The 26996-nt window shown below is 41.9% G+C and overlaps 2 protein-coding genes and 1 pseudogene across 2 annotated transcripts; 2 read left to right on the top strand and 1 right to left on the bottom strand.

The window, feature by feature from the left end:
• The first annotated feature begins 4998 nt into the window (after positions 1 to 4998).
• On the top strand, positions 4999 to 7999 carry LOC118915057 (olfactory receptor 8S1-like). Its single transcript, XM_036890463.2, has 3 exons — positions 4999 to 5755; positions 6296 to 6311; positions 7837 to 7999. Exons 1-3 carry the CDS (start codon positions 4999 to 5001, stop codon positions 7997 to 7999), a joined length of 936 nt encoding a protein of 311 aa, XP_036746358.2.
• Positions 8000 to 10623: 2624 nt separating this feature from the next.
• On the bottom strand, positions 10624 to 12639 carry LALBA (lactalbumin alpha). The gene is made up of 4 exons (XM_036890304.2): positions 12502 to 12639; positions 12009 to 12167; positions 11440 to 11515; positions 10624 to 10924 (listed from the first exon to the last, which is right to left on the bottom strand). The coding sequence occupies exons 1-4, from the start codon at positions 12632 to 12634 to the stop codon at positions 10864 to 10866; spliced, it is 429 nt and encodes a 142-aa protein (XP_036746199.1). The 5' UTR covers positions 12635 to 12639; the 3' UTR covers positions 10624 to 10863.
• Positions 12640 to 21436: 8797 nt separating this feature from the next.
• LOC118914996 (olfactory receptor 6N1-like) lies at positions 21437 to 24251 on the top strand (annotated as a pseudogene).
• Positions 24252 to 26996: the final 2745 nt, after the last annotated feature.

Raw genomic sequence — 26996 nt, forward strand, 5'->3', positions numbered from 1 at the left:
CAGATGTCTGGGTCCAGAAGTGAGTCGAGCAACGTGCCTCTACACTACAGGTCCCCAGGTGGAGACCCCCTTCTCTCATGAGACTGTTGTCGCTGAAGGGACTCCAACAGCCAGGCTTCAGCCACGCGAGCCAACCAAAACAGTACAGAGAGACAGACAAGTAAACATCAAATAGGAAAATCAAAACAACACATAAAAATGTCGAAGGAGATAGACATGGACCTAAAACCACCATAGGATAAACAAATCAAAACAGTGAGGGCATTTGAAGAGATTCAAGTGCAGTGCAATATGACATTCTGGAACCAAGAGCCATGATTTTCTTATTTAAAAACTCAGACCTTTGGTCTCAGCCCAGAGATGCAGAGGGATGGAGTGATACCACACCCACTCTTACAACAAAAAAACACTGGACATAGACTAAAAACCAGCAACTTATACTGGACCATCAGAAAGCTGTTACAGGGCAGACGGCCATTCAGAAATCTGGGGAAATTGGTATCTTGTAGGCATGTGCTTACCTAGGACAGAAGCTGCCAGATGTCATATAAACCAGTAGGGAGATTAAACTAGAACTGTTGACAAGTGGATAGATGCTGAATGTGCACCAGTGTGAGGCCGTGGGGCTGCTGAGGGCTGTAGTCACAGGGTGGGTCCCCCTTCTAGTGGTTTGTTCCTCCAGGGACCCCACCCGGCTCTCACAGGAGGACAGGGAAGAAGCCAAGGAAAGCCCTCCCCTGGTGCCGGCTTGGACTGGGGAGCAGCCGCTGCCAAACCCTCTGGGGCCCAGTCCCCTCTCCCCACAGAACAAAAGGATCCCGCTTAAGCAGGGGACTCACCAAAGCCAGCCAGAGGCGACGGGAGCTGTCCCCATGCAGCCGGGCAAGGGGTTCACAACCTTAGCCAGCAGAAACTGGCAACAGGTTGGAAAAACAAAGGTTCTAAAATAGCCAAAATAATTCCAGTGAAGAACCAAGGTGGTCAACTTACATTACCCAATTTCAGAGCTGACTATATAAAGTTACACTGTTCAAGACACTGTTGTATCTGCAAAAGGATAACACAGGAATAGATATGTGGGTCAGTGAATCAGAATAGAGAATCCATAAATAGACCACATAAATATAGCCCAGTAAGTTTTTTAAGGTACAAAGGAAACCCAGTGGAGAAATGAGTCTTTCCAACAAGAGGTGGTATGTTGGATAATGTAAGGGCAAATGCAAATTAAAAATAAGATACTCGTTCTCCCCATTGAAAAATAAGGGAAGAGACTTCTCTCCCCCATCCCTTTTTTTACAGCATTTACTTCAGAAAACTTGTCATTTTAAGTTCTTTCCTTGTTGCTTTGAAATGCATATAAATCTTTTAAGAAGTTAAGTAAGCCTCTTTCCAGCTTTACTGCCCCGTAATCTTTTTAAAGGACCTAAAAACCATCTCTTTAAAATATAATTATCAGAAAAGACAATGCCTGTCTCTCCCAGTATCTGTAACCTCAGAGGCGCCTCACCCCAAGTTCCAAAACCATCTCCTTTCATAAACGTGTGAGAAGCCTGGGCTTTTTGCACAAAGTCCATTAGCAAACACAATTGACCACCTCAATAACCAGGTGAATCTAGAATGAACAGATGTGTGACATACAGTGCTGCCATGTTCTCTTAGGTTATTGTTTGTCAGTATCCTTTTTCAAGGGCTGTTTATTGTTTATCAAACATGTATGCAGTGGGTGCTGTATGCTTGGCTCATATGATATCACAGTAAATAACCCCTCCTAAGTGCAGTGCTGGCCTGAGGGAGACAACATGTATGAATGGAGATGATTGACTATATTTGGTCCACCTGGGTCTGTACAGGAAGGTGGTGTGTTTTTTCTGGATGTCACGTTTTCATCTGACTATCCATTTAAAACACTGAAGGTTACTTTCTGCGCCAGGATCTCTCTATGACGTTAACATTCAGGGAGTCATCTAGTTAAAGACACTCTTTCCACCACCCCAAAGTCTTCATCATCTATTTGTGCCTTTTTCACAGACTGCAGGCAACCCTGCAGAATATCTGCTTGGAAGCAAAGCCTTTCAGAGTTTGACCAACAGAGCAGAACATGGCAGGATAGCTAGGCGATAGGCCAAGAGATAGGCAACATAATTCACATAATTTGTGCACAGTGTGAAGGAGCAGAAGGCATCTTTACACCTTTACAGCACGGCTTCTGTGTATGTTTACACTGAGTGTCCTCTCTGCTTTTATCCTTTAGAGAACTGGGAGACTCCCCCAAATGCTAAATGCTATCAAGAGCAAATTAGTTGTGTTTAAAACACCAAGAAGTAAGGCTTGCTTCTTTGGTACATCAAAATATATTTTGCGATGATGCACTAGAAATCCTGAAGTCTACCAAGCATCACATGTGTATGAGCCTGTAACTGATAACCTGTGTGAAGTTACACAAGGAGCCAAGGATGACTGGGAATTATGGTATTTCTATAACACACAGATCTGTCTCTGAGTACGCGGTTCATGGTGCTGTGAATAATGTTTTGCCTTCCCCCTTTGTCAGTGTACAATGAGAAGACTTCCTTTGACCCTTTGTAGTTCAGAGAGCACCTGATGTATAAACTCAAACACATGTTACTAAAGGCAAAGAAAAGAAGCTTATTGCAACCTTATTTTCAGAGGTGGGAAGTTGGAGGTAGTTTATGTCAGCTAAGAAGTCTATTTTAGGAAGATAAAAGCTAAGTTGTTAAAGAAGGGATCTCAACAAAAGAAAGTAAACAAATAAAGATTGTTTTTCTCTAAGTCCAGAGATGTTCGGATGGTCCAGAGTGCAAGGCTCAGAGTGCACAGACAAGTTCCTTCTACATTGTTGCTCTGTTGTCTCCTAGGGACTTATTCAATCAACCACCATTCAGTCTTCATCCATGGCAAAGACAAATAATTGCTCTTCAGTACTGTCCTTCCCTTCTACCTTTCAGTATTAGAGTGTACCCATATTTTAGACACATGACTTTTCATGTAATGAAGAGACCACCTTTTTTCAACCCCAAGTGGTCCCTGAGGTGATAATTGTTGATGCTGGATGATGGATACAGAATGGTTATTACACTCTTCTTTCTATTTCTGTCTATGTTTAAATGTGTCCATAATAAAAGGCTTTGCCACAATTAAAAATTTTTCTAAAGTTTTTAATCTATTTGCATTTTATTTGAATTGCAATGAATAAAAGGATTAATTTTGGATGACATGATCAATTTTTACTTTCTTTTATCATTAAAATATCTCTAAAAACTTGTTTCCATTTTTAAAGTTTACAATTTTCATATTCTATCTTTTGCCACCTTATTTTTATAATCATAAATGCAATTTAAAGATAACAAAATGAGAAGGAAGCACATGATGGAGGGAGGAAATTCCAGGTTTTAGAACTAGGAATCCTTTAGAGCTCTATAGTGTTATCTTTAGAAATTATTGGCCACCCGAGGGCCCCTCTTGTGTGATGCAACCAGATGGAACATGACTGATACAGGGGAGGAATAATTGGCCCTGGAGAATCATTCAGATTCAGAGCAGACCTCCTGTGTAGGGGCCTCTCCAGGGACCTCCTCTCACTCTCCATGGTCTGGAGCTGAGATCAAGTCCCTCTGTCCTTTGTTATTTGGGAGGCAGAGTCAAGAAGGCCTCCCATTGGGCAGAAAGACTGTAGGGATGGTTCCTTGCTCAGAAGTCCCACCTCGGCATCTTCTACTGGAAGGACAGAGCTGAGGGGAGCCCACACAGCCCTGGTCACACCTGTGGCTTTTGCTCCAGTGCTGGAAAGGATGCCGCTCAGGTATCCTCCACTGAGAGCATCTCTCGTTGGCCGAGGGAGCCCAGGTGAAGACAAATCTCCTTCTCATTCATACACATCTGCCCCTAAAACTGTCCACTCTGGGAACCCGTGAATGCACAAGCCATGACTAGAGGTTAGATCCTGTTTATCACCCTCCTGAGTTACCCACCAAGGAGGGAGGGGTGACCACTTTCCCCTTCTCTGCTCTGAACTCTATCACTGTCCATTTTTCCAGGTGTTCTGGGCTTTTACCATCCTTGCGATGCACAGAATATGGCCCAGGTCTGACTTGGCTTTATCCAAATCTGCTGGTACCAACTCAGGGAACAGCACAGTCTTTGTGGACTCTCCTGTTAAGTACTGAGATTGTAGTGCAAACAGTGGGCATTATAGATTCACAGAAGCCCCGGAATGGGAAGGCCTTGGAGGAACTGACCGCCCTCCTCTCCGCTCTGAGGGCTTCCTCCTGCCTGGCTTCCATGAAACCAGCCCGCACATGTGCCACTTCTGCTTGGGCTTTTAGAGAAGAGAAGAAGGGGTTTCCCTGTAGTTCCAGAGCTACCCAAGGAAGATTCTCCCCCAGTCATTAGAATTTATAAGCTGGAGTGGACCTTGGAAAATATTTAGTTTTCCCAGATCTTTTTTTAGATGAGAAACTCAGGTGATATCCTCGCAAGCTGACAGTGGCAGAGAAGGCTCTGGCCCCATCACCAGGTCTCACAGCACCCTCACCAGTCCTCAAACATCCATCACGGCCTGACCACCTGACGGTCAGCCAGAGGTTGTTTGCTGACTCACCATGCCAGTCACCCCTCCAGTGGTTTGAGCTCTGTTCCTCTTGGAACTGAACACAGTGCTTCTCAGTGCTCTGGAGCCTGTCCCCAAACCCTCCCTTTCCATCTCCAGTTGGATACTCCTGCTCTCTTCCCTCCTTTCCGGGTCTGATTCTCTACGCTCTTCCTTCCCACCTCCCCACCTCGGCCGACAGGTCACTGCCTTGAGCTGGGAAGGGCTGCGGCAGTCTGACCTGGCTGGGGGACCTCTGTCCCAGGGAGTGTCCTGGGTCAGCCAGGAATCTTTACCCACACTGCCTCATGCCCAGGCCTGCTCTGACACTCATCACCCATTTGAGTGTTCCCTTCCGCTCCTGTCCCTCTAAGAGGGAACCTGACGGCTCCATGGAACTTGGCAACGTGACCACTGTCCCCACGTTTGTTCTCCAAGGACTGTCCAACAACCCTCAGGTCCAGGCTGGGCTCTCTGTGCTCTTCCTGGCGGTTTACCTCTTGACCCTCATGGGGAACCTGACAATGCTGCTGGTGGTCAGGGCTGATTCCCACCTCCACACGCCCATGTACTTCTTCCTGAGTCACCTCTCCTTCCTGGATGCTTTCTATTCCTCAGTCATTGTACCTAAGCTGCTACAGGACCTTCTTTTCAAGTGGAAGACTACAACCCTCCTCGAGTGTTTCACACAGATCTCCCTGGTCTTCTTTTCTGGGGCCACTGAAGCTTGCCTCCTTTCGGTCATGGCCTACGACTGGTTCCAGGCTGTGTGCCACCCACTGCTGTATGTGGTGGCTATGAACAGAAAGGTCTGTAATGGCCTGGTGGGAGCATCCTGGGCCATAGGAATGGGGACCAGCCTGGTGAGCACCATCCTCCCGGCTCAGCAGCACTTCTGTAGCCCCAACCTCGTCTGTATTTTCACCTATGAGCTTCCTCCTGTGCTCCTGCTGGCCTGTTCAGACACCTCCGTCAGTGTTGCCTCCATCCTGACCACCATGGCGGTCCTGGGCCTTGGCACCCTTGTCCTGTTGCTGGGTTCCTACACCCACATCATCATGACAGCTCTGGGCGCCAACTCCGCCGTGGGCTGGAGCAAGATTTTCTCCACCTGCTCTTCTCATTTTCTTGTGGTCACCATCTTTTACGGTTCAGGAATTTTTCAGGTATGTTGTACTAACAACCTGCTGACTGTAAATGTAGGCTATTCCTTACCCTAAAGTAGCCTTGGTCTATAAAAAAGAGCATTTCAAAGTAGCAGGAAAGTAACTGAACTGGAATTCAGAAGGCCTAGGTTCCAGTTCTGGCTCTGCTGTGGTCTAATTATTACAATTTCATTTTCTTTCTAAAGCCTCAGGTGTCTAACTGAAAAAATGATCTGATGTGAGAACTAAAGCTTTGACCTACTTTATTAACGTATGATTTGGGGGATCTCAAGAGGAAATCGGAGATCTTTGGTAGATTTTTATTCAGTGCTAAATAAAAAATAATATAAGATGTATCACCCATGAAACAGGTGCCACCCTTCTTTCCTATAGGAACATGATGTCTTCAAAGCTTATTTGTGCTGTAGCTACTTATTAGGCACCTACTTTACACTAGCTCCTTTACATGGCCAAGCTCAATTTCAGTATGCAGCACACTACAGGAGAAACAGTATTAACCCCATTTTCAAATGTGGAACCTGAGTTTCAGGAGTAACAAGGTGATTTCTCAAAGGTCCCAGAACAAGCTACTAATGGGGCCACAACATAAACCATGTCTCACTGATTTCAAACCTCATGCTCTTTCCTACCATGCTCTGTCGAACATAAACAGCTCTAGCTGACGAGGCCTCCCTTACCAGGAGACAGGATGATTAATGGTCTGTTGCCTCTACTAGTGAACTGGAGATGGGTTTTCTCACCTGCTTGTGACTTAGAGAGAAGTGAGGGGTGGGAAAGGATGATAAGGGGTGGTCCAGGAGAGCTCTTCTCTCTCCGTGTCAGTTTCCTTAGGCCATAGGAGGGCAATAAGATTTCTCCTACCGACTCCACAGAAATGCCAGGAGAGATGAATTAGATGAAAAAGAATGACAGTTGAAAATGAATATCTTTTCTAACCAAACACACCAGGATGCACAGAGAACATTCAGTGATGACAGTAGCATTGCAATGCTTCTTTGGTAAGTATTTTCAGTGACAGGTAACAAGATGCATCCAAAAATTTAATCTTATTATTTTGGATTCATATATTGTGCTTAACACATTTTTAAAATTTTTCCCTTTGTTTGCCAAGTTTGGTCTCTTTTCTAAGCCAAAGAAAAATGCACTTAAAAGGGCAAATGTTTGTTCCACTAAGCATTATAAAAATAATGTGCTGTGGCAGAATAACAGAACCCAAGAATGGACTAACAGTTACCAAAGGGAAAGGGCCTGGGGATGATGGGTGAGAAGGGAGGGATAAGGGTGGAGAAAAAGAAAGGGGGCATTGAGATTAGCATGTATAGTGTTGTGGGGGGTTACGGGGAGGGCTGTGCAACACAGGGAAGACAGGAGAGAAGACAGGTGGTGATTATACAGCATCTTGCTACGCTGATGGACAGTGACTGTAGTGGGGGGGGGACTTGGTGAGGGAGGGAGCCTAGTAAACATAGTGTTTTTCATGTAGTTGTAGATTAATGATAGTAAAATTTTAAAAAAGACAATAAAATAAAATAAATAATGTGCTGTGATTCTGAGGGCAACTCCCAGAGCCATAAATGTGGGGAACTGTGACAGCATTATCGGCCTAAGCACACAGTTTGCAAGGAGTGATCATCACAAGATGAGAATATGCCATTGTATCTATAAGGAAAATAAGAGAAAAATATCTTCATACTATTATCATAACTAGTAAAGAAAGATGTTTGCAAGAGTATGCAGTGCTATGGAGAGGCGCCACGCCGCTGTTAGCTCTGTCCTAACCTGCCGCCTTTGAGATGCCGCAGAGCTCCCTTCCTCCTCAGGGCAGCTCCTATGAAGCTCCGCACAAGACCCCTCTGTTCGGAGGCATTTGAAGGCCGAAATGTGAGAAGGCCAACTGCTGTCCCTGACCATGCAGTCATCTCCTGGCCCTGCTGCCAGTGATAGTCATCTCAGCTCTGAGGACCCTCGCTGCCGAGTCCCTGGGATGGGATGGAGTGTGGCTGCCAGCAGTGCTTCGGCCATTGGCCTGAGCTCAGTACAGTCCTCTGTGTAATTCCTTTCAAGGTACATGACTCCTGCATCAGGCTCAGTCCTGGAGCAAGTGCTCTCCGTGCAGTACAGTGTGGTGACCCCGCTGCTAAACCCCCTCATCTACAGTCTGAAGAACCGGGAGGTGAAGGCGGCTCTGAGCAAGATGCTGGCCAGGAGGCCCTGGCTTCCCGTCTAGCCCAGTCCCCGCTGCCACCTCCTAATGGAAGGAAAAGTTGTGAGAAGGGAGAGGAGGCATGAAGAGCCATAGCCACTCTGCTATCCCTGCATTCATTCTTTTTGGTTAGTTCCTCTGACCCCAGTGCCCTGCCCCCATCAGGCTGGTTGGGGAAACCTCCGCAGAGCAGAAGACACCCACACCGGGGGCCTAGTCCCTGCACAGGAAGATCCTCAGAGAGACAGTATGGAATGTCCTCAAAACAGCAACAATACAGCTTCCATCTGATCCAGCAATTCCACTCTGGGGGAGTTTACCTTAGCGAGATAAAAACACTAATTCGAACTGCATGGCAGCCTTATTTACAAAAGCCAAGACACAGAAGCAACCTAAGTGTCCACTGACGGGTGAATGGATAACAAAAATCTGGTGTATATACATGTGGTGGAATATTATTCAGACATAAAAAAATGAGGAAATCTTACCATTTGCAACGGCATGGACAGACTTGAAGGCATTATGCTTAGTACAAGAAATCAGACAGAGAAAGACAAACACTGTATGATCTCACCCCCAGGTGGAATCTAAAACAACAAGAACAAAGACCCAAGTTCGTAGAAAAGACCTTGGGGTACAGAGGGGCTGGGAGTGGGGAAGAGGGAAGTGGAGGAAGAGGGTCAAAAGGTGCGAATTTCCAGTTATAAGATAAATAAGTGCTAGGGGTGCAATGTACCAGATAAGCCCAGCTACCACTGCTGTGTGATGCATAGGGAAGTTAACAGGGGTTTCTCATCACAAGGAGAAATGTTTTTTTCTTTTCTTCTTTCTTTTCCTTATATTGCCTCCATATGAGATGATGGGTCTTAGCTGAACCTATTGTGATAACCATTTCACAATGTATGTAAATCAAACCATCACACTGTCCACCTTAAACTTATGCAGTGATGTATGCCAATTATTTCACAATAAGAAATATTTCTTGTCCTTTCTACCCCTCCCTTTTTTGCCTCTCCCTCTCTTGCTTTTGTCTTTGCACAAAGTGTAAGTCAACCTATCTGACCCAGCTTTAGTTGCATTTCTGTTCTGGCCACCACCAAACACTGGTCCCTTGTATTTGTTAGAGCATATGACATCCTGAGGGCATAACTGAGGCAGGGTAAAAAGTAAGAAGTAGATTTGTGAGCTCATTGGGAGGAATGGCCCTCCAACCTGCACTCCCATACACACCCATACACAGGGGTTACTCCTAAAACCCTGTAGACTTGGGGGAAAACCTTTTGTTCCATAATTAAGAAAGGGGTAACACGCAATAACCCTGGGAGATGCAGCACATTGTGTTTTAATGCATGCCGCAATCATATGATGAATATTGTATTTCCTGCAAGTTTATCATTAAGCATAGGGGAGGGATGGCCTCTCCATCCCTTGCCTGGCCCTATACATCCCTAAACAGGCCATGGAGGTTTTATTTGGTAGCAGCTGTTGTCTCTGAGACAAAGGAAGTAAGGTTTGACTCCTAAACCCGCAGCAGGCATAGGAGGTGGTAGGAGTGTAATCAGTGTATTGGACATCTTGGGAAAAGGCAGAAGAACAGGCACTCAAGGAGACCTCAGTTAATCAGACATGTGGCAGTCATGCTGGACTTCGGGAATGCTGGATTAACAAAGCCAGAAGGTAGCTCAGAAAAACCACTAGAGAAAACCTTCATTTTAAGACGAGGAAATTGACTCCCAAAGAACTAAGCTGACTTGCCCAGGTGGGGACCGTCAGTGAGGAGCAGAAACAGGATTGATGACCCAAAGCTCTTAATGTCCTTTCTGTCACATTTCCCATAATCATTAGAATAAATAATGTTCTGCAAACGTCCTACTTAAAAGCAAGCGAAGCAGCAAGGAGGAGTACAGCGTCCAAACCCAAAGGCCCCAGGTGTGCAGGTTCTTCTGTTTCTGAGCTGACTGTGAGGGTTGTTCTTATCTCTGGTTCCCAGAGGGCATCCCTCTCACAGCTCTTTGTGAAGGTATCTCCTTATTTCAAGGGCCAGATCTCTCAACCTCCTCAAGTCATCCCGTTCAGATTCCTGGAGCCCCTCCCCTTGCTGCCCTTTTCCCATCTCACATCTCCACCTATCAAAACCCACCCGAACTTCAACACCAGCTTACACATCATGCTTTTCATGAATCCTTCCTTGATCCCTTTCCCCACTGCCCCCCACCCCTATATAAATTATCCTTCCTCTTATGGATGCTCAGGGAACATTTCTAACCTCTTTTATGATGCTGATGACACTAGTCCTTGTATTATAATTATTAATGTTTTTTATTATCAAGTCAATATCTTTCTTATTTAACTTAATTAATCTATTAATTGATTATCTTTCCCACTAGCCCTTGAGGGCAGAGACCCTTCTAGTCAATGCTGGATCTCCTTTGTGGTTCCTTGAAGATGCTAGGTGATCAAGTGTTTGTTAAATTGAGCTGGAATAGAAAATGAGCTCCATCTTTCTGTTCAGAGTATTTCCTCTTCAATAGAGATGGAAATGGGAGGCAGCCGTGACCTATGGCCTCTGTGTCTACCCACTCACACTATTTCCTCCCTTCCCCTCCAGGAAAAAAATACAACCAGCCACTTGAAATCAGGCCCTTTATTCAGGACAGAGGTGGAATCTGTTGCTGTAGTCAAAGTTCCACCAGGGGCACTAAGCAAGAGTAAAAAGTCACACATCCCTGGAGCATAGTCCTCAAGTGTCCATTGGTGTCACTGCAGGGCCCAGGGCTCAGAGACAAATGAGCTTCAAGGGGGTGGAAAGAAGCAAACTGAGGTAGCTGTAGGGAAGAGGAGTTCCAGGGACACGAAGTGGGCAAAGAAGCAGCAAAGACAGCAGACACTCACAACTTCTCACAGAGCCACTGGTCCAGCTTCTCAGAGCAGAGTGGTTTATGGGCCAGCCTGATAACAGAAAAGGAGACAAGGCCATTGGCTCACTGGATTCCAGCTCAATCTTCCCTCTAGCTTCATTCCCAGGAGAGCTCAGGCAGAAGAGTGTGGATGGAAATTACAGAAGGGCTTTCCTAGCCAAATGGCAAGGGACACTAAGCCACCTAATGGGGTAGGACCCACTTTTTTTAAACTTCAAGAAAATTGTAGAGTAGAGAAGATGTACAATGGTTCCAAGGGCTTACTTTGGGGTCTAGGACTAAACAAGTAAAATTAGATGTCCCAGTCCAGGTGAGGGAAGGCCTGGGTCTCAGCCGTCTAATAAGGAAACTTTATTGGGAAAATCGCTCAACAGGAGTGGTCTGAAAGGCTTAAAATTTTGAGACCTGAGTTTGCTCAAAGAGTTTTGTGTAGGAGACTACATTCTAGATTAAATGACCAGGGGAAAGGGAGAGAGGGGGTGGTGCTGGGCCTAAAGGGCTGAGAAGGAGGGGAAGGGGAAAGTAGAAAATAGGAAAGGGATTCACCAGTAGTCAATGCCCTCATTATCCAGGATCTTCTTGGCACACATCATGTCATCAGTAAGGTCATCATCCAGGAGCTCTGGCAAGAGTTACAGGAAAAGGAGTGAGACAGCTAAGTATTACCAAGAAAGGTAATGAGTTTCCCTCTTCCCTGGATCCCGTAGTCTGGCCCTTCTCTGAACCAGAGGCTTATGCCCGTTGCCTTTCTAAATGAGAAAGCCAAAACAGTAATGCCTCCCCCTAGATAGGGACTCCCTTCGCCTCTCTGGGGCATCTCAACTTCAAGAAACTGTCAACTCCATCAACCAATTTACTCTGAAAATGTATGGTATCAGCCTTCAAGATCCCCAGACAGCAAAGATCATCTACCTGTTAACTTCAGGGGACTGCTAACTGGATTTGGTGATCATGAAAAATTCTAACAACTCCTTACTTGGTACTATCAATCCAAGTCCCACAGTTGATGTGGCATCCAAAGCAGTGAAGCTAGAGGTTTGACATCGAAAAGGAAGTTATCCCAGAGGTAAGCTCCAGAAAAGCAGAGAAACAGGGTAAAAAAAAAGGCTACTCACTGTCACAGGAGATATCACAGATGTTCCTTGACTGAGGGTTCTGGTTATCCCTGCACCAAAGTTTATTATTGATCTGGAAGAGTCCATATTCTGTGCTGCCACTATTATTGACTATGGTTTGTGTGTCATAACCACTGATGTGAAATATTGTGCAGATCCCTGAGGGAATGATGAGAAAGAAGTGTCACAAAGATGTCTAGGCACAGCATAAATGGGGACCTGTATTCCCAGACAGGAAAAGGCTCTCCAGCCAACCTCCAAATATGGTGAGTCACAGAGCATTTTGATGAGATGGAAAGAAGAGTTCCGAAAAGGATCAGACCATGGTAGAAAGGAAAGATATATGAATAAATGTGATAAAAGAGTAAACAGATAGGCAAAGAAGATGAGTATTCGATAATTGAGTGAAAGAGGAGAAGAAAAGGGGAGGGAAAGGAGGGTGAAGACAGAAGCAGATGGAGAACGGGAAGAAGCAAAGGGCGGGGGAACTCACATTCAGGGAGAGTGATGCCTCCATAGCCATCCATGCCCCTCAGCACCTGGGACAGCTCGCATTTTGTAAATTGTTTGGCCTGGAGGGCAGGGAACATGATGCCCACCAAAAGCAGAGAGACAAAGGACACCATTTTGGCTTCCCTCAAGAATCTGAAATGGGGCGACCACACTGCTTCACCACCTCTTATTTGTAGAGAAAACTTCAGGGGCGCTGGCACCTTTATCCAGGAAGGGGATGAAGAAAGACTGGACATGCCAACACAGAAACCAAGAGCCTGCCAGCTTCCTTACATATTCTCACCCCATTTTGCCTTCCCTTCCCCTAATCTGTAATCTATACCAGGTATTGTTCTCTGTCCAGAGTGAGTTCCAAGCATGATCCTGTTCCCCATCTGGCTTTGTTCATACCTTTGTTTCTTGTAGGGTTAGTTCTTAGAAGCAGGATGTCCCCAGCCTACTTCAGGAACAAAGGAGGCCTCAGGGGTAATACAAGTGAGGCAGTCAGAAAATACAGTAAGGGTCCATTGCCAACTCCCTCTTCCTCCTAGACACAATCAGAGTATGGAAAAGGAGTGTATGTTATCATTTTTTATCATCTTACTAAGTTGGAAGAGTTTTTTGTATGTACTAGATATAAGTTCTTTTTCAAATATATTTATAGTTAATATTTTCTCTTAATCTATGGCTTGCCTTTTCATTTTCTTTAATAGTATCACTTGAAGAGCACAAGTTTACTTTGATAAAGTCCAATTTATCATTTTTCTCTTTTACACTTAGTGTCTTCTGTGTCCCAGCTAAGAAATTTTTGCCTACATACTCCAAGTCATCTCTCTTATGTTTTCCTCTAGAAACATTATCACTTTAGATTTGTCCTTTAGAGCTATAATATATTTTGAGTTAATTTTTGTGTGTGGTAAGCATTTGGTTTGAGTATTTTTTTTCTATATGGACAGTTGTTCAATAAGTTTTTATATCTACCCAGTTGTCCCAGAACATTTGCTGAAAAGACACCCCTCATCCCATTGAATTACTTTTGGCATCTTTGCCAAAAATCAATTGAAGATTTTATGTTCATCAATTTCTATACTCCTACTTTGTTCCATATATAATATATCTTTTGCTAATACTACACTATTTTGATTACTATAGCTTGATAATAAACCTTGAGGTCAGGTAGTGTAGCTTTTTCCAATTTTGTTTTCTTTTACAAAATTGTCCTAGCCATTTCAGATTCTTTGATTTCCATGTATTTTATAATTTCCAAATTTTATAAGTCTCTTCTAATTTCTAACAAAAAATCCTGGTGGAATTTTTTATTTGAGATTGCATTAAATCTATAGATCAATTTGGGAAGAACTGACATATTAACAATATTGAATCTTCTAATCCATGAATATGGTGTATTTCTCATTATACTAAATAATTTCAGTGTTTTCTCATTTTCTCTGTATACATCTTGCTCACTTTTTGTTATATTTACCATGTGTTTGATGCTATTTTAAAAGGCACACTAAATTTTATTTTCTGATTTTTTTATTGCTAGTTAATAGACACAAAGTTAGCGTTTGTATATTAACCTTGTATTCTGAAAAATTGTCAAACCCACTCATTAGTTCTGGTATTTGTAGTTTCCTTAGGATTTTCTGTATACATACTCATGTCATTTTATGCATCAAAATAAAGATAGTAATGTACTCAGAGTTTTTATCACGATGAAATTCTTCACATTTTTTTCTGCATTTATTTTTCTCTTTTGTTCTTTAACGTGGTGAATACATTGATTCATTTTCTAATATTAAACTAATCTTACATTCCTAAAATAAGCCACACTTGATCATGATATATGAGTACATTTATATACTGCTGGAATTAATTTGCTAAAATTTTGTTAAGGATATTTTTCTGTCTGTGTTCATGAGGGATACTGATCTGTGATTTTTTTTCTATAATGCCTTTGTTAGATTTTGATATTATTCTGGATTATTCTGGCCCACAAAACAAATTAGGAAATGTTCCCTTCTCCTCTAGCTTCTGAGAGAGTTTCTTAAGGGTCTGTATTATTTCTTAACGTACAATTTTAAAGAATTTGCCAGTAAGCCATCTGGGTCTGGAGTTTTCATAGTGGGAAAGTTTTAACTTGTGAACTTAATTTATTTTGTAGATATATGGTTATTCAGATTTTTATTAATTCTTGTGCCAGTTTTGGTAATTGGTATCTTTCAAATAATTTGTCCATTTCACTTAAATTATCAAACTTATTGGCATATGATTGTTCACAACATTGCCTTTTTATTCTGTTAATATCTATGGTGTCTATAGTAGTGTCTCCTTTTACATATTGGTAATTTGTACTTAATCTGGGTTAACCTAGCTGAATATCAATTTTATTGATTTTTTCAAAGAGGTTATTTTTGGTTTTATTGATTTTTCTCTATTGTTGGTTCCTTCTGTATTTCATTGATGTCCACTTTTTATTTCCTTTGTTCTATTTCTTCAAGTTTATCTTGCTATTCTTTAGGTAGCCTCTTAAGGTAGAAGCTTAGATTATTGGTTTTAAATTTTTTATCTTTTCCAATGTAAGTATTTAAAGTTCCTGCTAAGCACTGCTTTAGCTGCAATGCCTGAATCTTTCAATTGAATTAATATTGATATACAATCTTTTTTTATTGAAGTATCATTGATATATAGTCTTATGGTGTTTTTCAAGTATGCAACAAAGTAGTTCAACAATTACCTATTTATTAAATCCTCACCCCCACTAGTGCAGTTGCTATCTGTCAACACAGGAAGATGTTATAAAATCATTGACTATATTCTCCATGCTGTACTGCCATCACCGTGACGAACTTATATTATGATTGAGAACTTTCGTACCCCTTTATCCCCTCGCCCTTTATACCTCAACCCCTCCTTGGTAACCACCAGTCACTTCTCAGTGTCTATGAGTCTATTGCTTTTTGTTAATTTTGTTTTGTTTTTTAAATTCCACAAATAAGTGAAATCTATGGTATTTGTCTTTTACTTCCTGCTTTATTTCACTTAGCATGATACCTTTAGGTCCATCCATGTTGTTTCAAATGCAATGCCCAAATTTTTATATGCCATGTAATTCTTATCATTTAATTTAAAATATTTCCTAATTTCCCCTGTGATTTCTTTCTTTACACTAGGGTTATTTAGAAGTATGTTGCTGGTGGTGATAGTTAATACTGTATTGTATATTTGAAAGTTGCTGAGAGAATAGATCTTAAAAGTTCTCATCACAAGAAAAAAAATTTACAGCTATATGTGGTGATGGATGCTAATTAGACTTATTGTGGTGATCATTTCACAACATATACAAATATTGAATCATTATGTTCAATATTTAATATTTAACATTATGCTCAGCATATAGCATTATATTATAACTAATATAATGTTATATGTCAATTATATATTGACATATATACTCAGATACTATGAATTTCTAATTTACTCCCATTGTGGCCAGAGAAAATGATTCTTTTTATATGTGTATTCACTAACAAAGATTTGTAACTACTAACATAAATTTAAAACTACTTTTTATGCTTTTGTGTTTTAAATTCTGTATCATATTTAGAAGTATGTTGTCTTATTTTCTTTTGGGAGTCTATGTAAATTCAGCTACCTGTCCCAGTCTTTGCAGTCTGGTTTCATTCAAGAAAGACTTTCTCCATCAGCCCAACCAGAGAATCTAGAGACCTCTAAAGCCTTTTCTGGGGATGTATCCTCTCTGGGTTTGTACACATAATCTCCTAAAGAGGTATGCCCGTTCCTACTAACGATCTCCTTGTGTCTATCTGCAATACTTCAGCTTCTCTGATGCTGTAGAAAGCTGTGGTACTGTAGTGCCACTTAGTGTCTGTCTGTGGTACTGCAAGCTCTGGTACTAGACGAAGCCACGTTGATTCCTTTGTTCTCAATGGCCCTCAACCTGACATCCCATTCCTGTCGGTGCTTAGATTCAGGCAAGACAGAAACCAGTCCCTTGGTATTATCCAAAAAATCAGAACATTGGAAATGCATTTTATTCCTTTCCCTCTCAAGGAAGAAGTCAGGATTTGGGGGGTTTCCTCCCAGTCATGCCATGCTAAGCCCAGAGAAGGTGAATGAATGCCAGAAATTTTCCTGCTGGGCTTCAATGTGTTTGGCTTTGTACTTGCCTAGAGTGCAGGAATCTTTTTCTGTTTGTTTATTACAAAAATAGCCTTTACCATTGTCAGGAAAAAATATAAGCATTTATTTTCTGTTTATCCATGTTTGCAGTCTGCTGGCTTCAAAAGATTAGGCATAAATTTGTACCCAGTCTCAGGAATACACCTCAACAACATAAACTTTCAAATCTGAGGTGATCACTTTCGCAAAACCACAAATGGCTTATTCCAACAAGCGTCCACTCTTCTTCCTCCAATATAAGCAATGGAAGATACACTTCTTCATAATCACTTGAAGAGCAGATTGATGTCACTACACCCAGACTCAGGGCAGTTGAATCTCCAGCAGGGAAGGAAGAAGCTGTAAGCTAGTCTCTGAGTCACCAGCAGGAGAGGTGAGGCAGGATATTACATCTATTCACCGAACTGGGAGTAGGAGGGTCTCCCATTCCATTGGGTCCTATTAAGTTTTAATAAAGTAAAGCATGGATTTTCCCTGTTTACATTGTTAGGGATTTGTCTTTTTATTGAGTGACAAAAAGGGCGCCCAATGAGTAGCTGAAGCAGAAAAACATGAATTCCCCAAGTCTAACAGTGATATCCCCATCTAGGGATCTCAACTGGTTCCTGGATTTCTCACAAAGGTAACTGATTCATATATTGTTGTTAAATCTTTGTGTCCATGTTGGAAGGAAGATCTGGAGTTTCCTTTTCTGCCATCTTGTTGATGTCCTGTACTGCCTCATGATATCCTTTCTCTGCCTAATGGTCACATTTCTCTGCTTCTTAACGTTTCTACTAATTGTTTTATGGATGTTCTGTTGTTGAGTGTCTGAATTGTATTGTCTTTCTTTACAAAGTTTTGGCTGTGTATTGGTAGACAGTTAAGATAATTGATGTTCAATCTTTTCAAGATTTGTCCTTAAATTTTGTTAGAGTGGTTCTAGACTAGCCTTTGTTCTTGGGTTAGTTTAATACTATTCCTAAGGTGTGGACTTTCTGAAGCATCTACTGAATGCTCCCAGTTTCCAGTGAGGTTTCTGCATTCTGGTTGATTGGAACTCAAATATCTCCCACTTTGTATGAATTCCAGTAGTTACTAATTTACAGCTCCTAGTAATATTCAGTTAGTCTTGCGGGGAATCCATTTACAGGTTTCTAGAATCTTTCTCTGCATACCTCCCTCCTTTTCCACCCCACAAATTCGAAGAGTCTCTGCCTCCCCAAACTCTGATCTCTGTCCTTTCAGCTCAGCAAGACAATCGTGCTCTGATCCTCCTAAGTCTAGGATCTTGAAAGGCAAAAGGTGAAGGCAAAAAGCTGGGTGACAGTAGGGCTCTTTAATTGTTTCTCTTCTCACTTTGTTTCCCTTCTCTTTGCAATTACAGTCCTGTGCTGTATGTTTTCCAATAGCTGAAACAAATATTTCATGTATATTGTCCATTATGTAGTTGTTTACACCAGCAGAGTTAATCTGGTACCAGTTACTCCTTCACAGGAAGAAGCTAAAGACCCTTAACCTTCACTTTTAACTTTCTAAAACTTTGGTACCCTTTTAATTCTAGTTCATATTACACCCTCTCCATTAATTTTCCTTACTCCATTCTCTGAAATCTCAACAAACTGTGTTCTTTTGTGGCAGTTATCACCTCCCATATTGTACCATAGTTATTGGCAGAAAAATTCTATGTCTTAACCATCCAATTATGCTGATTATGTTGTGGTGTTCAAAAACATATGTGTTGAATAAGTTAGAAACCCCAAAATACACTGTCTTCTTATCAGTAGAAATATGTAAGAAGAGGATAAATGACCCTCCCACCTAGTTGAATGTTGGAATATACATGGTCTAGGGTTCCTCCAAGTCAAAGCTTCAGTGAAAAAATGGTTAGGCAAACTGTGCTACATCTACATAATGAATATTACAAGATTATTTTAAATGGAGGGATATATTAAGTACTCACAATAAAATGTTAGGTGTAATACCAGTATTAAAATTGGATATATTATAATAATCACAACTATGTAAAAATGCATATAATAAACTAGAAGCAAATATATTTTTAACTAATGGAGTTGTTTTAATGCATATGTGCTGTTCACTTGTTTTTATTGCCATAATCCAAAATTAGTCTTAAAAGACATTTGGCCTGCCTATCTAATTACCTTCATGAAGATTAACAAAGGATGATCAGTTATTTCAAAAGTCAAACTTTATTTTTATTGAACATTCTCCAACATTTTGCTGTATTAAACTAACAGCTTTATTGAGAATATTAGTTCACGTATAATCTGCAAACATATTTTGCAACAAGTTCATCCTGCAGGGCTCACCAGGAAGTTTTACTGCTCTTGTGAGGTATTGTAAGAGTGCTTTATTGAGACTTTGTTTGTTAATGACTAAGGCCATTGTTTGATAACATCCACTTTATACTTTTTCCAGGATGCAATTTTGACAATCAGTAGGAGCCAAGTTGGGGTACATTTTGTGTATGTCTGCACGGCAGCAAGCATCTGAAGATAGTTTTCATGGACCAACTAAATCTTATTTCCAGGCCAACCAAGCACAGTTTCCTTCTTTTCTTAATATCTTCTACTTATCCTTCTGCTCTGCTATCCAAAGGCAAAACTATGGCATGTCAGGTTTTAATTCTATTCCACCACTTACTAACTGTACAATCCTGGTAATAGTTGCTGATAAATTATAGATAATGATAACAACTACCTCCTATGAATCTTGTGAGGTTTCAATGAGATAATTTTGTAAAACTTATCAGAGTATCTAGCACATAGGGACTATTCAATAAAGGTTCTCTTTTATTTAATATTGTTATTTTGCAATCTGATTTTGCCACATCCTTCTCTTCACATTCTCTACATTCACTCTTGATGTTCATATCAGTGAATTGAAATGAAGGATACAAGAAGCTAGTCCTACAAAAGTGAATTTGTCCCAGCCAGGATTTCTGCATCAGGAAAGCCAGCTCAGGACAAAGAGGTGTCTTTTGATGATGGAGCCATCATCAAAGCATGGGTGACTGAAACTACTAAATAGATAACAAGCCAAACTTCATATTGTTCACTGTTACATAATTCAAGTCTAGAATAGTGCCTGACAGATTGTAAATACTCAATAAATATTTATTGAACTAATTAATGCCTGACATACTTTTATACAAAAAACATAACCTAATCCCTAGAAAACAGCAAATATATCTTTCATTTTGATTTTAAAACTCACAGATAACCCCTCATAAAAACAGCTGAAATTAAAACAACCTTTTAAACACAAGTTGGATATTTTTGTTACTATTATCATAGATTCTAAGTCAATAAACACTGGCTTTTCTTTCTACCTACAAAAGGCCCTATTCTCTTTTTCATCTGACCTCTGTCAGGTTCTTTCCACAACCCAAGACTTAGGCACCCATATTTTATTCTTAACTACTCCCTCAAAGAAAATAAGCTAATTACTTCCCTGTTGGTCACATTTTCCTCACCCAGGTCTCCACTCTGCCTTTCACCTATTGAGGTAAGACACTTGTCCAGTTTTTTCCAGGAAGTGCCATCCTAGTCTATTATTAGGAAAACCCAGTCCCTGCCATGTTCCTGGCCTAGATCTGTTCTCTGTATTCATATGGAAGGAACTCAGTGCTATATTTCTGCTATATTTCCTCACATTGCCATTCTGCATTTTACTATCTGCTTCCACTATCTTGAAGGGGCCTGACCTAGCTTTACATTAAACCATGAAACTAAACTAAAAAAATTATCTACAGAATTATATGAGAGTTTCCTCTTGCCTCCTCCCTGTTAAAAGATTAAAACAATTAAAGTCCTAAACCATGCCAGAGTAGAAAGACTGCTAATCTAGCCCTTATAGGTCATACTCAAGATAATCCATCCCATTGCTGCAAGAACAAATCACAGCATACTGTATTTCACCTTGAAATTCATTCTGAGCATTGGGTATTTATTAAGTAAGTTAAAATTTGCTTTATGAATTATCAAGTATTATGTAAGTGTTGATTTTAATTGTGGCTATTCTTGTCTTCCCAATCATTCCCTATCTCATAACGACGAGGTCATTAGATTTGGGTGAAACACCTGGATGTTGTCCCTGGTGAACTAGAACATTCCCCTGGGAGCATAACATAGATGCAGGAGCTCCAGTTGTCTCCAAGCTACATTTCCTCTCCAGGGAGGCTGTTCTTCGACCCCACAAGGGAAGGAGGCTGTCCTGCTCTAGAAATGGCTGTAGTGTCCATAGCAGCACATATAGAACAGCAGTTCTCTGTGACCACCCTGGGGTAGGGAGAAGCCCATAACATGGAGCTTCCACAAGAAAGGAAAAGAAAGTCCACAGAGCTCTCAGATGGCAGAAGAATTTAGTCCAGGGGAAGACAGTCAGGAGGGAAGGAGCTGACTCCAAGCCCAAAGCAGGTCAGACCACCTTTCCTGAGAGTCTGAATATTTAAAATTCATCTGGGCAAACCCTACTCTGCCTACAGAGAGGACCACCTCCAACCCAACCTAAGCAAATTCAGGAGAGTTTGCTATTTTTTTTTAATGTCTTGTGTTTGTTCTAAGAGGTTCCAATGAATGGGGCCTTTATTTGCCAACAAACTTCTGGAGGCTCTAGGAAGAAACTCCATTTTCCCCACTCTGACCCTGCCCAGTGAGCCGCACACCTTATTTTCATACCTCAAAATCATGTTGTAAATAACAACACTTAGCCCCGTAAGAATCACTTCTATGAAAGAAGTGCAGGTAGGTGGGTATGGGTTTTCCACTCCCTTGGTCCTTATTCTGTCCTCTGAGTTTCTACAGGTCAACTATAATCCTTGTCTTCATGAGAATCCATCCAATTTTTCAAAACAGCTATTCGTTTTGTCTTTTGCAGATTAAACATCTCCATATTATTGTATATTCCTCATACTTCACAGCTCCCAAGTCCTACTTCATAACAGTCAACAAGAATCTTAACTTTTCACATGGCTACTAAGTCAGGTCTTACCCTTCCCATACTTTTCAGCTTATTGTTACAGTCTACATGCAGATTTTATAAGTGTCCCTGCTAAATTTCATCTTGTTTTTAGTCTAGCATTCCAAAAAATGGGATTATTTTGACTTATAATTCCATCACTTCTAATATTGGTTTCTCCTCTTTGTTTCACGTCACCTGAAGTTTGGCGAGCCATGCGTATTTGCTACGTCTGTCAAAGACACTGCTGAAATAAGTGCCGAAGACAAGATCCCCAAAACCACTCATTTTCACTAGACATCTTTCTCCAGATTTTCAGTTACGAATGAATAATTTTAGTGTATAGTAGCCAAACTACGATTATTATCCTTAAGCTCACAGTCATCATCTTTTCTATGAAGCTTTATTGAAATGAAGGTCCTTTTTCTTTCCTTTCTCCTGATCCACTAAATTATTGATCCTATTAATAAAGGACACTATGTGAGGCTTCACATTATAATTAGTATTACATAGCTCCTAACAATGTCTCCTTATGAGACTTTCAAGGGCTCTGCAAAACATCTATTTGAGAATTTTTTCAGGTACCGAGGTCAAATTTACTGGTTAGCCTGAGCAATAATAACGTTTTGATAAGCACTGATTGATCCAGACTTGAGAAGTTTTGGGTCAGCTGACTGGTTAGTTGGTTTAGTTAGTTTCACTAGTTTCTTCCCTTGCTCAATCTTTCTGCTAAACCCAGGGTCCTATTCCACCTTCAATTCAAGTCTCTCCCTGGCTCACTAAGAAGTCACTAAAATATAGAAGACAAATTATGTTCAAATACATATGAAAGTTATTCTATTCACTCTACATAAACACACCCCCATGTGACCAAATGTGTGACCCAAAATATTCCCACCTTCCAACAAACTGATGAAAGACTAAGCAAAGTTTGAAGATTGCTTTACCCACTGGTCACCAGGGCACTTGTCCACAGAAAAGGAATGTCTTCCCAGGGAAGTGGGATCTGAGTTAATTCAGATCTTTCTACATTTTTTTCTCTTACAGAGTAAATGATCTAGACTGCTTATTGGGGTTTCCAAGTCTCACTTTCTTGGAAAGGGAAAATAGTCTGAAATGAGTGGCTGCTTCAGGAATGTGCCTAGCCTCAGAGTAGGACCACCTCCCTGCAAAGTCATGGGCACCCCTCCCACCCTCCCAAAAGAGCTCGCCAAGAGTGGTTCTCCTGTTGATGCTCAACCAGGATTGCTAGGCAAACAGCTCACTGATGATTGCAAGAGCCCTAAGCTGCTCTCTGATACTGACATTTCTACCACTCAGGAAGGACTGGAGAAAGCACTGTAGGATAGCAAACTGTGCAGGAGGTTTAGAGTTAAGCAAATCTGGATTCAGATCATGACTCCACCATAATGTCATTGAATAATTGACTTATTCTCTCTCAGTCTCAGACTATCTTCCATAATAAATGAGACAATAAAGCCTGTCTTCAGTGCTTGCTGTGATGAATAAATGAATAAGCCAAGCGTAGTTTGTGTTCATAGTAGAATTTTAGTCAATATTACCCTCTTCTCTTCTCTTGGGTCCAGATCTAGATGAGGAAACAGCCAGTGGTGACAGAATCAGCCCACCTGGCTGATCCTAGTCGGCTTCAAGGAGCTGCAACACCTGGGCTTCCTCCCCTTCACCCTCTTTATGGCCATCTATGTGGTAACAGGCGGGGGCAACACACTCATTGTGCTGGCCGTGGCCTCCAGTAAGACTCTTCACACAACCATGTACTTCTTCCTCTGCCACTTTTCCCTACTGGAGATTGGCTAGACCTCCAACTTGTGCCTCAGTTGTTGCACAGCTTCCCAGCAGGGAGAGAAACCATCTTGCTGGTCAGCTGTCTGGTCCGGTTCTACATGTCTGCCTCGCTGACTGCAGTCATGTGCCTCCTGCTCTCTGCATGTCCTATGCCCGTTACCTGGCCATCTGCCACCCCTTCACTAACCTGCCCTTAGGAGCACCTGGTTGTGTGGCTGCCTGGCCACTGGAGCCTGGTTCGGTGGCTTCTCCTTCTCTGCCTTTACTTTGGCCCTGCCAGACCCTCTGCTGCTTGCCCAGCAGCAGGGCAATTGACCACTACTTCTGTGACTTTGCTCCAGTTGTAGGACTGTTCTTTGGGGAAGTGGGGGTCATGTGTGAAGTTGAAGTGAGCATCTCAGGTTTCCGGACACTGGCTCTATTCCTGTTGATTGTGGCATCCTATTCCTTCATTTGAGGACTGTGCTATGGATACCTTCAGGCCATGGCAGGCAGAAATCCTTCTCCACATGTTCCTCTCACCTCAGTGTAGTTGGGGTGTTTTATGGCACCCTCATTGGGGTTTATGAAGCCCCAACAGACCACATGGCCCTCCTGCTCCAAAAGGCCATCTCTGTCCTCTACACCATGCTCACCCTTATCGTCAACCCCATCATCTACAGCCTCAAGAACCAAGAGGTAAAGGGGGCCCTACAGAGGCTCTGGGCAAAGCTCATCCCAGGACAGAACCCACTGAGGGGCACAGGACAGCTATTGACATCTTCCTGGATTTCAGCCTAGCCCCTTCCTCAAAGGCCTAGAGATCACTGTGAAGAAAAGAGGGAGACCATGGGATAGAAATCAGATGTCTCAAGGAGGGGTTTGAAGATGGTGGCATGAGAGGTGAGACAGAAACCTCCTCCCAAAACCACATATAATATGAAAATATAGCAAATGCAACAAATCCTGAAAGAGCAACAAGAAAGATGACTGCAGCAGACTGCCTCACATGGTGAAAAGAGCAGACTTCATGGAAAAGGGTTAAGTACCAAAGCCACAATCCAGCAGGACCCAAGCCCCTCCCCCACCCCAGCTCACCAGCGGTAAGAAGAGAGACGGAGCAGGGAGTGGGTGGGGGCCTAGGACTGCTGAAAACCCTGCCCTGGATATATGCTCTGGGAGCATGAACCTGCACTACACAATGCTCTGGAGATTAGTGGGGTTGGAAAGCTAAGACAGGTGGACTACTTGGAGAGACTGAGATTCCAACCATTTGTGGAGAACAGGGACCCACAACAGGCCACTCTGGAGCAAAAGAAAAGCAGGCACTCTGAGAGATATCCCAACAGTGAGAGGGCTGCTAAAGGGGCAAGGATTGCACGGAGCTTGCTGCTCAGGAGAAAGGACAGGTGGACAAAATTGTCCTGGTGCACTCAGCCCAGCAGGATGAGAACTTTCAGGAGCTTCAGGTGATCCATCCCCCTGGCTGGCAATGCAGCTCTGAGGCTCCCACTGTGATACACAGCCTGCCGCGCCTTCCTCCCAGCCAGCACTGGCTCGCAAACTGGCATCCCATGCCAATGCGCCATGCCAGCCAGAGGGTGGTCCCACCTACAGCAGCTACAAGTTCATAGCATAGAGGATCCTCCCTGCATGCTCAGCCCACTGGCCATGGCAGGAGAAGAAGGCACCGCAGGCAGGAAGCAGGAAAGAGCTCTATCCTCCCTGGCAAGCACCATCGCCACTAGCCTACAACCCCTACCATCACTCCATAGGCTGAGCAGCTCCAGAGAGTAGAGCTTCTGGGCACTCGGGAGCACTGCCTACACCAAGTTATTTTTACAACTATGAAACATCAGAAGAACCTGGTACAATCCAAAATCCCACAAACACCAGAAAAATGGCCAAGTGAAACTGAACTCACCAATCTTCCTGAAAAACATTTCAAAATAAAAATCATAAACATGCTCACAGTGTTACAGAAAAATATTCAAGACCTAGGGAGGAATTTAAGAAAGAGATAGAAACTTTGAAAAATACAGTATCTGAAATGAAACATACAATGGAGGGATTTAAAAATATTAGATGAAGTAAAGAAGACTGTAAATGAAATAGAAATTAGAGTAAAGGAATACAAAGAAGTTGAGGCACAGACAGAAAAAAGGATCCCTAGGAATGAAAGAATATTAAGAGAACTCTGTGACCAATCCAAATGAAACAATATTCTCATTATAGGGGTACCAGAAGAAGAAGAGAGAGAAAAAGGGATAGAAAGTGTCTTTGAGGAAGTAATTGCTGAAAACTTCCACAATCTGGGGAAGGAGATAGTCCCTCAGGCCATGGAGGTGCACAGATCTCCCAACACAAGGGATGCAAGGAGGACAACACCAAGACATATAATAATTAAAATAGCAAAGATCAAGGATAAAGACAGAGTATTAAAAGCAGCCAGAGAGAGAAAAAAATCACATACAAAGGAAAACCCATCAGGCTTCTCATCAGACTTCTCAGCAGAAACCTTACATGCAAGAAGGGAGTGGCATGATATATTTAATGCAATGAAGCAGAAGGGCCTCAAACCAAGAATACTCTACCCAGAAAGATCATTATTTATATTTGAAGGAGGGATTTAACAATTTCCACATAAGCAAAAGCTGATAGAATTTACCACCCACAAACCATCTCTACAGTGTATTTTGGAGGGAATGCTATAAATGGAAGTGCTTCTAAAGCTAAAGAGCTGTCACCAGAGGAAATAAACCCACAGTAAAGAAAGAAGTCCAATTACTTACTAAGCAAATGCAAAATTAAATTAGCTACCCCCAAAGTCAGTCAAGGAATAGACAAAGAGTACAGAATATGATACCTAATATACAAAGAATGGAGAAAAAAAGAAAAAGAAGTGAGGGAAAAAAAGAACCTTTAGATTGTGTTTGTAATAGTGTAGAGTTAAGTTAGACTGTTAGATAGTAAAGAAACTACCCTTGAACCTTTGGTAACCATGAATATAAACCCTGCAATGGCAATAAGTATATATCTATCGATAATCACCCTAAATGTAAATGGTCTGAATGCACCAGTCAAAAGATATAGAGTTACTGAAAAGATAAACAATGTGGCCCATCTACATGCTGCCTGCAAAAGACTCACTTCAAACCCAGAGATATACACAGACTAAAAGTGAAGGGATGGAAAAAGATATTTCATGCAACTAATAGGGAGAAAATAGCAGGTGTTGCAGTACTTGTATCAGACAAGATAGACTTCAAAACAAAGAAAGTAACATGAGACAAAGATGGACATTACATAATGATAAAGGGATCAGTCCAACAGGAGGATATAACCATTATAAATATCTATGCACCCAACACAGGAGCACCTACATATGTGAAACAAATACTAACAGAATTAAAGGGTGAAATTGAATGCAATGCATTCATTTTATGAGACTTCAACACACCACTCACTCCAAAGGACAGATAAACCAGACATAAAATAAGTAAGGAGACAGAGGCACTGAACAACACATTAGAACAGATGGACCTA

The sequence above is a fragment of the Manis pentadactyla genome, chromosome 10, assembly GCF_030020395.1.
Source record: "Manis pentadactyla isolate mManPen7 chromosome 10, mManPen7.hap1, whole genome shotgun sequence".
Lineage (NCBI taxonomy): Eukaryota > Metazoa > Chordata > Mammalia > Pholidota > Manidae > Manis > Manis pentadactyla.